Genomic DNA, 14,598 nt, shown 5'->3' with positions numbered 1-14,598 from the left:
ACACAAGCCAAGGGGCAGTTTTCTACCTTGGCCGGGTGCATAAAGAGCCATTGGCCGCCTATTGATCTTTCCTGTCACACCCGAGCACAGCGATAACAAATCACTGTCAGCAACATCATCTTTGAATGTAGAGGACAGCAGTCTCTGTGCACATCTTGGGACCTTCTTCATTCGACTACTGGGAAGATGAATAGGAGAAGAGAAAATTGATTTATTGATTAAATGCACGCTAGAAGAAGAAATCAACGGAGCCCAGCACTTAAGCACTTGACCAAATAGCAGAGGGAACTGTTATTCTAGTTGCAGTGACTCCCCAAGTGACTCTGGGCAAGTCACTTAACATCTTTGATACAGGTTTTCTCATCTGGAAAAGGGGACTAGCTTTGTTCAGTGACCACGAGGGGAGAGCGTGAGGAGTAGGTCAGTTGGCCAATAAAATCAAGGCGGAGGTTTGATCCCGGCATGGACCGTCTACTGAACTCCCAACACGGGAAATCATCTCAGAAACCTCTGCCTCCACGCTAGTGCTGGAGGAACAAGGAACGGGGTGTAAAGCAGGCTCTGCCAAAGAGATCATAATTAGAAAAAGGACAAAAACAATTGGTAGAGCAGGACCCATCCATTGGTAGGACATCTTTGAACAAGATAGGCAGCACATTCACTTTCTTAGGATAAAGATACTTAAGGGTTTTGAATATATTGAAAAGGGAGAACCATATAAAAACCTAATGTATCAAAGTGATAAGATTAAGTTTTAGACGTAATATACCCTGTGCCTTTGAGACACATTTTACACAGGGCATCGTACTGATGTATATACCAAGACTGTGTGATCATCTCCCGACGGTATGTGGATGGAACACACTTGTTTGGCTTTAGATAGTGCTACTGGGTCTATGGAAAGGTTGCTCTTATCTTCTGCATTTTGTAAATATATTACTTGAGAATTTTTAAGTTAACTTGCAACAACAAATCAAACCGGAACAATCTATCCGGACCCAGCTTCTGAAACCAGGAAGGAACGAGTCACTATTTTTCTTTGGAATTTAATGAAGATGTGATTAAGAAGACACCAGGAGCACAGGTCCCTCAACCCCCACCTTAACAAAGAAAGGATTCTTTTTTCAATGCGATAAAAATCTCACTGAGACTTTATACTTCTGTATGCTTTATTAAGGATTAAGAAAATTTATAATGCAAAGGATATAGGGTTAACATACCAGGATAGTTAATTTTACGTATCAACTTGGGTAGGCCATGGTTCCCAGCTACTTGGTCAGACATTATTCTAGGTGTTGCATTGAAGGTATTTTTTAGACAAGATTAACATTTAAATAAGTAGACTTTTTGAATAAAACAAATTACTTTCCATAGTATGGTTGGGGCTCATGGAATCAATTGCCTTGATAGGAAAACACTGACCTCCTTGGAGGACGAGGAGTTCTTCCAGCGAACAGTCTTCAGACCTGAACTGGAACTCTTCCCTGGGTCTCCAGCCTGCCGATCTGCCCTGCAGTTTTTCGACTTGCCAAGCCTGCACAATCATGTGAGCCAATTCCTGAAAATAAACATCTCACTCTCTCTACACATCCTGTTGGTTCTGTTTCTCTGGAGAACCATGATTAATACACATACTGTGGTAGGTATTACCACTGTTCACCAGTATTTCTGGTTTTCTCTCCTGGGTCCATGAAACAATTACACACTTTCCTGAAAACTTAAAGTAAACCATGGCCATGTGACTGGCTTTGGCTAGTAAAATGGAATAGAAGCGACACCAGTCTTAAGCACAAGTATTTAAGAACCGAGTGATTGTTTATGCTCTTCCCCGAGCATCAAGCCCTGAATCACGTTGTGATGGTAGAAACATAAGGTGCTGCCTCCTTCGGCCTGTCTCCCCAGGTGACCACAATGAGCAGAGTCCCATCTTCTGGCTCCTTCGGATATGCACCATGAGTAAGAAGTATTTGCTATTTCAAAGCACTGAGATTTGGGGGTTGTTTGTGACTGATCCACTACTTGGAAAAAGAAAGAAAAAGTCTTGTATCCTAGCAACATCCACCTAACTGTACACATTACAAATTTTTAACTTTCTAATATTTTCAAGTTCAATAGGACTTCTATTTGATATAAACACTGAGCAGTGATGTGAAATACTGCATGCACATGATGGTAATAAAACTCTCTAACATTATTTTATGTAAACTTTTCACAAATTGGTTTCTCCTTTAAGCCAAATTATTGGCAGATTTTGCCAAACCCACCGGCATCCAGTCCATTATAAAACTTGGAATAAATGGAGTCCATATGGATTTGAACATTTTTGTAAACTAAAACTAGGCCTTGAAAACTAGTCTATCCTCACTGTTTCAGTGTTTTATGATTTTATGAAGTTCCTACAATATGTGTACCTTTCTTTCTGCTGTAACTCCCAAATTACTAAGAAAAGAAAAATCCTTCAATACTGCAGATGAATTAAAACTGGTCTTCGAATAAAAAACATTCAACATGGTTGTTCAGTTAAACCACAGAAAATCTGGCTTTTGCTATGTTAAAAAAAAAAAAAAAAGAGTATAAAGATGGAAGGCTGAATCACATGGGCCTGTGGGGGGAAGAGGGGATAAATAAATGAAGATAATCAGATTTCAAAGTATCCACTCCTGAGTTTATATGGAATTTCAAGCTATGTACATAGAGTTATTAAGTCCACCAAAATGTTCAGATTTTTAAAAGAATTTTTTTGGCCCCATTAAAAAAAAAGATAGGATCACTTTGCCCCATAAATAACCAAACCTACAAACTCAGTACAGAGGGCATGAACAATGTCCTATTTCCTTTATCCCCCATAGAGCATAGCACTGTGCCTGCCTACAACTGTCACTCAATAAATGCTTAATTGATTCCTGCCTCCACTTTCTCAAATCCATCTTCTAAAAGAGGGACACAGCAGGTATCGGTGAGGGTTCTCTTCACTGTCCTGTCATACATGGCAATGTCCCACCATCACCCGTCCACTCCTGCAGTCTCACTTTAGCTAACTGGACTCCATTGGTGAGTGTAAGCTGGTCGGTCAACAACAGAGACACTCACCGTTGCACTGCTGTGTACCGTTACAAAGAGGCAGCAGCTACTGGAATTAAAATATTAATAGTTGCAGATATTCAGACCTCAGAGAGGTCAGGACAAACCCTGCAACTCTTGGGTGGCATCGGGCTCAACAATGATCGGGCACAACCTTAGTAAAGGCAGTCACAGGCATGTTGCTGAGCACACAGCCTCCTAAAACAAGGTCAGGGAGAAGAAAATTGCAGTTTGTCTTCCTTTCACCAACGATTTCTTTTTGTAGAGAAAAAAAAATAATGGTTAATGCAGTTTAGCAGTGGAGAATGGCAAGGCCATAGCATGGGCTGTGATTTGCCTCTGAATACAAGAATTCGCCAGTACCCTGGAGGATCATTTGCTATGAGGACAAAGGTCAGTGCTACAATGGGTGTGTCTGTCCACAGTAAGGGAACACACTGGATCTCTGGCCTGGAATGCTGTACTGAGGTCACCCGTGAGTCAGTATGACTATCAAATACAATTTTTCCCCCTAGAGGTTGCTTCCATCATTACAGATTATTATAGCCTCCAGGGTGATGAGCCAAGTCTGATGCTGCCATGGTTTTAGACCTTAAGGAAATCCCTTAAGCATTTGATACTATTTGTCACATAATTAAGCACTCCTTCGCATGCATTCCATATTGCCTTGAGCAAAAGGCTTAAGATGTAAACCATCTCTCAATAACATTCCCTTCCTGAATGCTGAGATGAGAACATGAAAATCATACCACATGTCTGCCATCTGTATTTGTACTTGTCAACAGCTCTGTTTTGGGATAAACAGTTTTGAAATAAGAATCAATTCAACTTGTTGGAAGATTAGCCAAGGAATAGCTCAAAGACCAAAACAGAACATGAAGTCAGATAATCTAAAAATCAAGCACAATTTTGTTTCTCACAAAACATTCTGTTTTGTCACAGCCCAAGATAAAGAGTGTGGCAGCCAGGGTTTGGGGGCACAGAGAGAGGGAAAACGTATTTATTCGAGTAAAAAATTCTTCAATCTAGAACCAATGTCCTTGCTACGGAGCAATTGGAAATCATTCACTGACCTCTAGGAGACTACAGTTAAGAAAAAAGTAATTTGAGCATTTACACTGTTTGATGGTTCTACTACATGAAGGCATACACAGGGGACAACCTGTGCTGGTCCAAGTGCATACTACAGTCCTTTATTACCATAAAAATGGTAGCATTTCCCAAAGTCGATCTTGATTAAAAGTACTTCCACAGTTGAAAACACTACTCCACCACAGAGCTGTTAAACTAGAGAGATGGCAAGGGGGAAATCAAGACTTACATAGTGAAGGGGAGGTCAGAGAAGAAGTTAGCAAAAATAGGATGCTATAGATTGGTGGGAGACTACAATGGAATTGCTTTTAAAGGCGGCTGATGTAAGTGACTGAGGACACAGTAACCTGGCAGCCCCACATATTCTACAAAACAAATGAGACCATGCATGCTCCACTTGGAGGGACATCCATTTTCTCCTTAAAAGAAGTCATTTATAAAAGAGCAAATTGGTGATTTGTACTTACAGACTGGACCCTTTTCAAGCCCCTGTCAAGAAGTGATAAATTATTGAAGCACAGCATAAAGTGTTTTATTTTTGGTGTACAACCAGGAAAACCTTGTGAAATGTTTCTGTTCACCTTTCCTGAGTTATTAATTAAAAAATAATTGTTTCCAATTACTCTCTGATATTTAAAATAAAACAAGACAAAACACCACATACACCTCTCCAGAACCAGCACCGCCCTTCTCTCCCTCCTTCCTGATCCTGCTCCCACATCCTTCAACCAGGCAATTGTTTTAAGTCCCACCACCGGCTCCTGAAACGGGAATTCTATTTATATTGGGGTGGGAGGGAAGAAAAAGGCCAATACAACATTCACACGATTGTCTGGTGTTCACTCAACCACAGTGCCCAGATATATTTGTTGTTCCTAGAGACAGCGTAAAACTGTTCGGAGAATAAAGCAGGGTTGTGGAAAGCTCATTAATAAATTGTGAAAACCCTCTCAGCAGGAGTCACATAACCCAGAGGAGCTGCCTTGTGCCAAGCAACATAAAGCCTTGGTGCTCTGCTCCTGGACAACGTCACGTTCAAACGCAGCTCTGATTTTAGAGAAAGGCTTCCCTAAAGCCACTTGCTAAGCAAGAGTTAGGAGAAATTCTTCCCCAATCACAGTTTAGCAATTGCAACCTGAAAGAGGTTATAAACTCTAGGCTTTGCTTTAATCTAACGGGCTGCCAGAGATGTACAGGAATGGCTCCTCCCCCGCTGTGTTCATAAACCGAGAGAGTAACATTGATGCCAGTGCTCCTGAAAGGCAGCAGGAAAACCTAAAAAGTCTAATTGCACAGGGTGACTGCGGACAGGAAGGTTTTCAGCTAACTGGCGTACTGTTAATCTTTAGAATTTCTCCCCCCACCTCTGTTCGGATTCCCACTCCTTTTGTGGAAGTGCCACTGTTAGCTCCCAATTCTATTTTCTATTTAGGTGACTGAAACAGTGGTTGAACTTCTGACCCTGTGGCCCCTTTTTATAGCCTCAGACTGAACCTAGATGCCTTTGTAGAACATATTCGTCCCAGAATTTTGTATGGCAAACAGAAGAGGATGGAATAAAGGACACTTCTGAAATGTTTTAATTATATGTCCACTGTAGGCATCATTTTAGTCAGCCGGATAAATAGAGCAAATCCAATGAAATGATCTTGCGTGAAATTTAAGTTAAATAATCTTGTAGGACGAGGTAGATTTTGTCTTTTTTCTTTTTTATTCTTTTAGCATTCTGTACACTGATACAAAGGTAAAAGAAAATGACTGAAACTTATGTGAAAGAACACTTCACAATTAAATCCACAATTTTATACATTTATCTTATTCATAAGTCAATGAAAATTGCCAATTATTATAAAAACAGGACAAATTATATCATGAAAGAACCAAAAAATAGAGAAAAAAAAATTCATAAAAAATATATCCAACTATGAAAAGTATTGCTCTCTTGGTGTCTTCACATTCTTCTCTTCTGTGTGCTTATGTACAACACTGGAAAGAAAAAAGAAATAAATTGAAAAAATCCTGCTCTTAAATATCACAGTAGCAAGTGTTAAAAGCAAAACAGATTTTGGCCCAACATCTCTGAAATTTAAAAGGAATTCTCATACCATACAATTAAGTTCAGAACCACTATATGACCAGTTTTATGACCTAGACCTGGGTTTGATGTCTTATAAAACTGTGTCCTAATCTTACCTATGCATGTGATTTACTTTGCAAATTGTGACCAGGAAGATAAAACATATGTCAAAGTCCCTGGAATCTAAGAATGCTTAATAATTAGAAGGATAAGAATTATATTTTAGGAAAGTAAATCAGTAAATCTACCAGGCTATATTTCAAATTAAGAACAAATATCCTATTTTCATCCATCTCCTCAATATAAACTCTAAACTTGCTGTTTACTTTTTTAATTGCAACATGATAAACAAAAGCTGAGGAGTTTATTTTCTTTAAAGATACCAAAGTCCTTATTCTGAATTCCCTGTTAAAGTCTCAATTTTTAGTGCTATCCAAAGTTTTGCTTAGTTAGTCCTATCATGACCACCCAACTGAACTCTTTAGGACATGTGACACATAAGAAGAAGACAAAATTAGCTGACTGGCTCAAGCTTTTACCAGAGGTATATGTGCCCTCTCACCCCCATGCTGACTCAGATTCTGACATATTTGTTCAAAGTGAACATTAAGAGATGCCTTGGTCAAAAAGTACAGCATAGATTTATCAAATAAGTCAGGATCCAAAGATGTGAATTTGGAAATTTAAAAATAACTATCACTGATTGTATCATGGAAGAGGCAACGAGAGAGGAAGTGTCAGAATGCCAGTATAACCCCCCTGGGAAACTGGACAAGTCCCAGATACAGTGTATGTGAAAGGATCTACCCTATGAACACTCACAGAACCTAGCCGGCTGGTGACTGCTGCTTTCAGCTGTCTTGAGATGAGGCAAGATCACAACATTTCTTAGGAAAAGGAGGACGTCGAATAAGAACAATATGAAAATAGAAGGAATTCTACATGTTAGGACTAAAAAGGAAGCAAAAGATGTATAAAAAAATACATGAAAAAATTTGGCACTGTAAGAACAGGGGATGGCATATCTATTGTAACCGAATGCTTAATTCACAGCAAAGAGATCCAACTATCACTGTTAAGGGGGTTGAAGATGTTATCCAGAATTAAAGAAATCAATAAAAAATCTGAACTCAAGAATCCCAGAGTTCTATTTGGAGGATGGGAACAAAAAGGAGAAATTGGTCAATGGATAATTCTCATAATTCTGATGTCTTCCCCTCCCTGCCAAAAGTTCCAATATGACTTTATTGATAATTTTCATTTTGAAACTATGTGCTTAAAAATAACCACAATAATCATAGCAATATATTACCTGTTAAAAAGTAAGTAACTTTAGGACCATATTTCCTATTCTGCCTTTTTTGTCAAACTAACGGGTACAAATCGCCACAAAAAGCATCTGAATGTTTAATAGAGAAAGGACAAATAAGACTAAGTGTCAAATTATGCAAACCAAAGATAGAAGGGAAATGTGCCCATTCTTACGGCTCCGACTTCCAGACTATGAGAGGCTGGAATACTTGTTGGTAGAATATAATAAACTACATTCAAGAGAACAGGGTCCTGGATCAGTATACCAATGGCCCTCCCTCAGTTCCTCATCAGTAAAGGAAGAGGAGGAGAGAATATCTAGTTCCAAAATTCCATGAAGCATCTAAAAAAGAACTGGTCACACTGAAGATCCAACATAGACGCACTTAAAAATCATCAAAAGTAAAACTGAACTTTCGAATTATCTAAAAAACCCTCTGGTGATCCAGATTATAAACAAACAAGCTTATTTTGGATGCTGTACAACTGTAGAGTGAAGAAATGTTACCGTTGTTTCCTCGGATAAATGCATCCCCATACTTATTCTTCAGTTGTCCATTTACATATTCTTCTGTCTGCTCCAGGGCTATATTCATGTAGCCATCCAGGCAAGCCAGGACCCCTGCAGGCAGATTTAGTCAAAAAGAAGATATACAAAGGAAACAAGAGTTGAAAAATTGCAGGGTATACCTAAGAGCTCACGATCTCTTTATTCATTAGCTTCTAGATGCTTAATATAAAAATCCACACTGTAAATGAAACGCAACAGACCTAAGCACAGAACAAGTCTTTACTCTATGCCAATGTGAATGCAGGCTAGGAAAGCAGTCACGCACCCACTACCACCAGGAAAAATAACGAACTGTCATCTCCCTCGTCATCTGTATGATCACAAAGCAACTTTTAAACTGTTCGCAAGAGTAAAAAAATAAGAATATTCCAACTAAAATAACATTCTTTGAAAGCTAAGGACAGGAGTGGGCAATTATGCATGAACAAATGATCCTCGGTTCCAGTGGCATTTCTTACTTTAGCCACTAAGTGAAATACGGGTCTGGCAGATTTATTTCATTCTTTCACAACATCTACTGCAGCAGATGAATGTACTCCAAGGTTAAGAGGAAGTCTCCACAATCTGTTAAAATAATAGAAGAGGAGACAGCAGGTGCTCCTGAAAGAACATCTCAAAGCTGTGACTCACAGTGAAGAGCAGCTTGAGAACACAGGGCAACATATTGCATTGTAACACATCCCATTCTGTTTTGTTACAGTTATAATATTTTCCAATCAAAACTAATAGAGAAAATGGCTGAAAACATTCTAGGGAGCTTTCAAGGAAACAGTTTGAGTCAATCTTTTTAATTGTGCTAAGATGGTATAAATTTTGCAAAATTTGACCTGGAGATTTTTTTCAAAAGATGAAAATCTGTAAGCCTCTAACTCTGTCTCTAATTTAAAGCAGTATTTTCTACGAAAAAAATTTAAGTAAAAACAAATATTACAGATTCGATTCCATTAGCCAAGTCAATAGTTTCATTTAAAGTCTTAACTTCATTAATATGCTTCTCACTCTCTGCCTCTGCCCCCATTTATCCTCTAAACAAAAACGTTTCTTTTCAAAATTGTGTGTGTGTGTGTGTGTCTGAGAAAGCGATGAGAGCATAGGACATTAATCTAACAGAATTCTGCTATAAGCTATAAACTTTCAAAGAATCAGAATGGATTGTGAACAATTCATAACAATTATTTTCTAGGAAAAGAAATCTTGATACAACTTTATTTTGTTTCCTGCTGTATTATTTTACATCTAAAGCACAAGTATAAATGAGCAAGAAACTTCTGAGACTTGATATGCAAATCTATTTGAAAAATAATAAAAAGAATTTCCAAATGAAATGTTCACTTCTACTCAAAACATCTATTCTCCATAGCAAAGGTTTAAAAAAATAAATAACCTGTCCATGAGGTTAGAATTACAACCCTCTGCCTTCTCCATGGGATAAACTACTCTAAGTAATAGAAAACAAGAAATTTTCTTCAAACTTAAAAAGAAACTGCTACAGAGAGCTATTAGGTGTTTTTACTAAAGAATAAACACATTATTTTAGTAAGGCTCTCTAATAGTATGAAACATTTTACTTTAATATCGTATAGAGGCCAAGAACAGACATTCATAAAAGGAGAAAAACTATGGTTACTACTCATGTGAAAGGCTGTTTAATCTCACTACTAGTAAACAGAGAAAATATAAATAAAATGAGATATTACTTGTTCCCAATTAGAGTGGAAAAGATGAACAAGGCTAATATAAGGGTTGGTGAGAACATGCAGAAGGATAAACCTGCATACTCTTGGCCGAAGAGCCTCTTGGCATACTCTTTGACTTGGAAATCCTAACCCAGGGAATTTATTCTAAAGAGATACTCGGGCAGGTGTTCAAGATATATGTCAAAGGAGCAGAGTTGTTTACAAAAGCAAAAAAATCTGTAAACAACTAAATGTCCATTATTAGGAAACTGATTAAAAACAAAAAGAAAATTACGGTACATCCACACAGCGGATTCCGATGTAGGCATTAAAATCTCTGTATTGTAACAGAACTAAATGTATTGTTTAGCATAAAAAAGAAGTCAGGTTGCATATACAGCTGATTCCATTTATGTAAAATTATGCTTACATATACAGAGGTCAAATTTGGTAAAGCTGATTATCTCTGGATAGGAGAATCTGGGGAGATTTTGCTTTCTTCTATATTTTTCTCCACTGTTTGCTTTTAAATTTCTAATAACAAAATAGAACTAAAACATGAATTATCGTCATAAACAGAAAAATTTTCCCTAAAGAGTATAGAGAACAAAAAGTCAGGTTGACCTCTTTGATAAAGTGGGTCCTGAGAAGATACTGAACACAATGTCTCTACTCTAATCAATTGTCAAATGTACTCAGATCCCTGTAAGTCTACTTTGGGCTCATCAAAAGTTCATGGTGAGAGGCAGTACACAGATACTTTACAATATCTCAGTAGTCAGTATAAATCCATTAGTTTTGCTATAAAAATCAAATTAAACTGGGGATAGGTTAGTAATGTCAAGAAACTAAAGCAGTCCATCATCACCAGAGTGGTTTCTTAACAACGGCTTCTGACTCAAGCTTGAATTTGAGTCCTAGCTCCTCTCTTACTAGGGGGAAACAACCAGCAGAGATTTCAAAGGATTTTTGTGAAGATAAAATGAAAATGTTTATTAAAGTGATTAACACACACTGGGCATGTAGTAAGCTCTCAATAAAATAATATTCGCATGTGTAGGAAAAGGAAAAAGCTCAAGAGATTATCATGATTAGTTATTATTCACAAAAGAGGCCAAGAAAAGGCAACACAACTTTGTGCTATGGTTTAAATGTGTCCCCTCCAGAATTCAGGTGTTGCCAATGTGATAGTATTTTTTTTTTTTGAGAAAGAGTCTTGCTCTGTCACCCCAGGCTGGAGTGCAGCGGCATCATCATAGCTCACTGCAACCTCAAATTCTTGGGCTCAAGTGATCTTCCTGCCTCAGCCACCGGAATAGCTGGGACTTCAGGAGCACCCGCCATAACGCCCAGCTAATTTTTCTATTTTTAGTAGAGATGGGGTCTTGCTCTTGCTCAGGCAGGTCTCCAACACCTGAGCTCAAGCGATCTTTCTGCCTCGCCCTCCCAGAGTGTTAGGATTACAAGTGTGAGCCACCAGGCCTAGCCCACTATGGCAGTATTAGTAAGAGGTGAGTAAGCTCCTTTCTCATGAATGGAATGAGAACCCTTGTAAAAGAGGCTTCACACAGCATCCCACTAACTGGCTAGCTTGCCCTTCTGTCTTCTGCCATGTGAGAACACAGCATTTCTCCCCTCCAGGGGATACAGCCTTCACCAGACAACCGAACCTGCTGGCGCCTTGATCTTGGATTTCCTAGCCTCCAGAACTGTGAGAAAATACACTTCTGTTTTTTATAAATTACCCAGTCTGTGGTATTCTGTTATAGCAGCCCAAACAGACTAAGACACTCTGCTAATGAATTAGTTAGCTATACATGTGAAAATTCCAGGTAATTTGACATACCTTAAATTTGGAGGATTAAGAATTTAGTAACACTAAAAAATGGAATTTGATTCCCTCTTCCCCATAAAGTTTATTTCAGAAGTATCACAGCCTTTTAAAAGAGAGTATTCTCTACAAGAACAGAGAGGCATGTTGGGACACCCCACATGTTATATAAACATGAAGTTCATGCTGTAAAATTATACTATCTGCATAGTTGCTTGCCTACAGTGACTACGCCTACAAAAACAAATGCTGCTGTACCACGGTGCTCTTCAGTCTAGTCATTCACTCCTAACTTGACTAGGAATCCCTACCAGGGAACTTAGACACACGCTATCTCAAAGCAGAGACAGGACATAAAGTCACACAAATCACACTCAAAGTCAGAAGCACACTCAATCGACAAAGTTGTCTCTCTAAAAGAAACCATCTCAGAGGCAGAAAAAGAGGGCATAAAAACTGTTGATGTCCACTAATTTTTTAGACTATTGGGTATATTTAAGAGGTTAATAAAAATCTGTAAGTCACATTCATTTATTAAGTTACACCAGTGAGGATGGAACATTAAAATATTACCTCGATAATCCACTCCAGAATTTAATTTTACCACAACTGGCCGTCCAATGATTTGCTTTAAGAAGTCACTAGGGGTTTGCTTCCGAAGACTCATTTTAATAATCCTGATTAGAAATATGAAAAAGAGCAATAAAGGTAAAGAAAAAAGTTATTATTCAACAAAAAACCCTAAAGCCCTTAATATATTTACAGAAAATCAAGTATTGAAGGACCACGTATGAAGACTCATTACTCCATTACTGTGTGACAGCTAACATGCGATACTAATGAAGTGTTATTTACTAAGCTAAGCATTTTACATGCATTGTCATTTCAGTCCCACAACACCCCAGGGCACAGCCAGAGAGAGCCCCGTGTTTCCAAAGCACCTGCTCTTAACCACTTTTCACTGCCACCTCACACACACTCAGTGCACCCATCACAACTGTCGCTACCTCCAGTCACCAAAGGTTATTTGATGTCGAGCACTCTAAGATCTTTATAAACACAATTACACTTCATCTTTACAAGAACACTGGCAAGGCCTTACTATTACCATTTTTCTGATGAAAATAAAGGCACAGAAAGATTAAATAATTCACCCTAAAATGTGATGGAACCAAAATGCAAAGAAACATTCAAGCTCAAATCAGTTCTATTTTAAAGTCCATCTTATATAGGGTAGGCACATTTATGACTGAGGCCTAAATTCTATCTCTGAAAAGAATTATAATCATAATTGAGCTAATATTTGAGTCTACTATATATCAGCATTTTTCCAAGCATTTTACATGTATTACTCCATTTAAATCTAACTACTCTGTAAGGTAGGTATTGTTTTTATCTCTTTTACAGATGAACAAAGAGACACAGAAAGGTTAAACACCCTGCTCAAGGTCACATTGCTAGAAAGTAGACAGCCAGCTCATGTTCTTAATCACAACTGTAAACAGCCTTTGGAAGGTTGCTAATACAGCCAAAGATTTTTAATAACCTGTTTATGATTATAGCAGATATGTCCTCTAAATAATAAAGAAAAAGAGTCTTAAAATTCCAAGTATAACAGAAGTCTAAAACAGAGAAAGAGACAGCATTACACACCCAAATCAATCACACACACAAAGTAACACATCACTTCTTTCAAAACTCATCTTGTTATATAATAGCTATCTTAAAATATTTTGATAAACAAATTAACAAAACTGTAGTTACTTAAACAAAAACTGAGAGTAAAAAGATTTTGGAAATTAATTTTTCAGTTTTGGTGAAATTCAGCATCACTATTATTTAGTAGCCATATAGCATTGAGACTTAAAAATTAGTACTGATTCAACATTTTAAATATTTTCTTCAAAACTCAAGTTGTTCTTTTGTCTTCAATGAAAATTTTCATTAAACGTTCTTCCATAAATAGCACTGTTTATTTCATTCCAAGTCCAGCATTGACACTTAAAAATTAGTATGGATACAATATTTAAAGGATTCTCAAGAACTCAATTTGTTTTTGTTTTCAAAGTTTTCAATAAACATTCTTCCATAAATAGCACTGTTTACTTCACTCCATCTACTTAATAATCTGAATTTGGGTGTAGGGCTGTTGTTTCGAGATGTTCTCAAAGTGAAGTTGTGTAGGATCAGCATTTAGAGTAAGTTGGAACACTAGGTTATTGGTTTTTTCATTTGTTCGACAAATAGGTACATGTATACGCTGGGCAAAGAAATTCAAAAACATGTCATACACAAAGGTTCTAACTTTAAAGAACCTGAAGTCTAGAAGTATTTAAACTTCTGTTTAAAGGGCATGAGTGAACAAAAGTAATCACAATTTAAGTAAAATAATTTTCTTTAACTAAGAAAAGTCAACATCCTAAGATAAATAAAAGAAAATACAAATTTTGGCAACTATTTCTGATTTTGGGGCTGTAATTTTGGACTATTCGCACTGCCCACAGGGCTTAAAAGATGTTTTTAAAATGTGACCAACTGATTATTTTGCTCACTAAATTTTAATTTTTCCATTGAATTGCCAGCTAATTTTTTTAGCTCCACAATCTCAACAGATAAATAAAAATTACAACTACAACTACTATTTAGAACAACCACTATTCATTCAGAACTCAGACCACACAACAATTTTATTTATGCTGTTTTAAGTACAAGGAGAAAAATGACAAAGTAAATACTGTAACAGATTCAGTACCTTTCATGAGCTTCATAAAAACAAACAGACCTGCCCATTCATCCGTAAACTGCCTTGTTTATGTCTTGAACATGTGCTGTTTTGTGGTTGAACACATCTAGAGGGAAGATTAACTCTAAAGCCCTTTACTCAACTCATGACTGTTAGGTTCATTTCCTAGTATAGATGCTGAATCCCATTATGTCATAATTTCTTCAGTACAAACTG

At 37.4% G+C, this 14,598-nt stretch overlaps 1 protein-coding gene across 2 annotated transcripts in view; it reads right to left on the bottom strand.

Moving 5' to 3' along the window:
- Positions 1–5,846: 5,846 nt before the first annotated feature.
- LSM6 (LSM6 homolog, U6 small nuclear RNA associated (S. cerevisiae)) overlaps positions 5,847–14,598 on the bottom strand; it is a 13,712-nt gene continuing 4,960 nt past the window's right edge. Inside the window, exons 2-4 of one of the 2 annotated variants that reach the window (XM_012660036.1) lie at positions 12,213–12,316; positions 8,070–8,183; positions 5,847–6,159 (exon numbers count right to left, since the gene is read on the bottom strand). In XM_012660036.1, the coding sequence (XP_012515490.1) occupies positions 6,125–6,159; positions 8,070–8,183; positions 12,213–12,306 (243 nt within the window). In that variant the 5' untranslated portion in view covers positions 12,307–12,316 and the 3' untranslated portion in view covers positions 5,847–6,124. The remainder of the gene's footprint in view (positions 6,160–8,069; positions 8,184–12,212; positions 12,317–14,598) is intronic. The other variant, XM_012660037.1, reaches the window with a different exon arrangement.

Source organism: Propithecus coquereli, unplaced genomic scaffold (assembly GCF_000956105.1).
Source record: "Propithecus coquereli isolate 6110/MARCELLA unplaced genomic scaffold, Pcoq_1.0 Scaffold65, whole genome shotgun sequence".
Taxonomy (NCBI): domain Eukaryota; kingdom Metazoa; phylum Chordata; class Mammalia; order Primates; family Indriidae; genus Propithecus; species Propithecus coquereli.
Note: the sequence above shows the minus strand (reverse complement) of the source record. Positions and strands in the feature narration are given on the sequence as shown.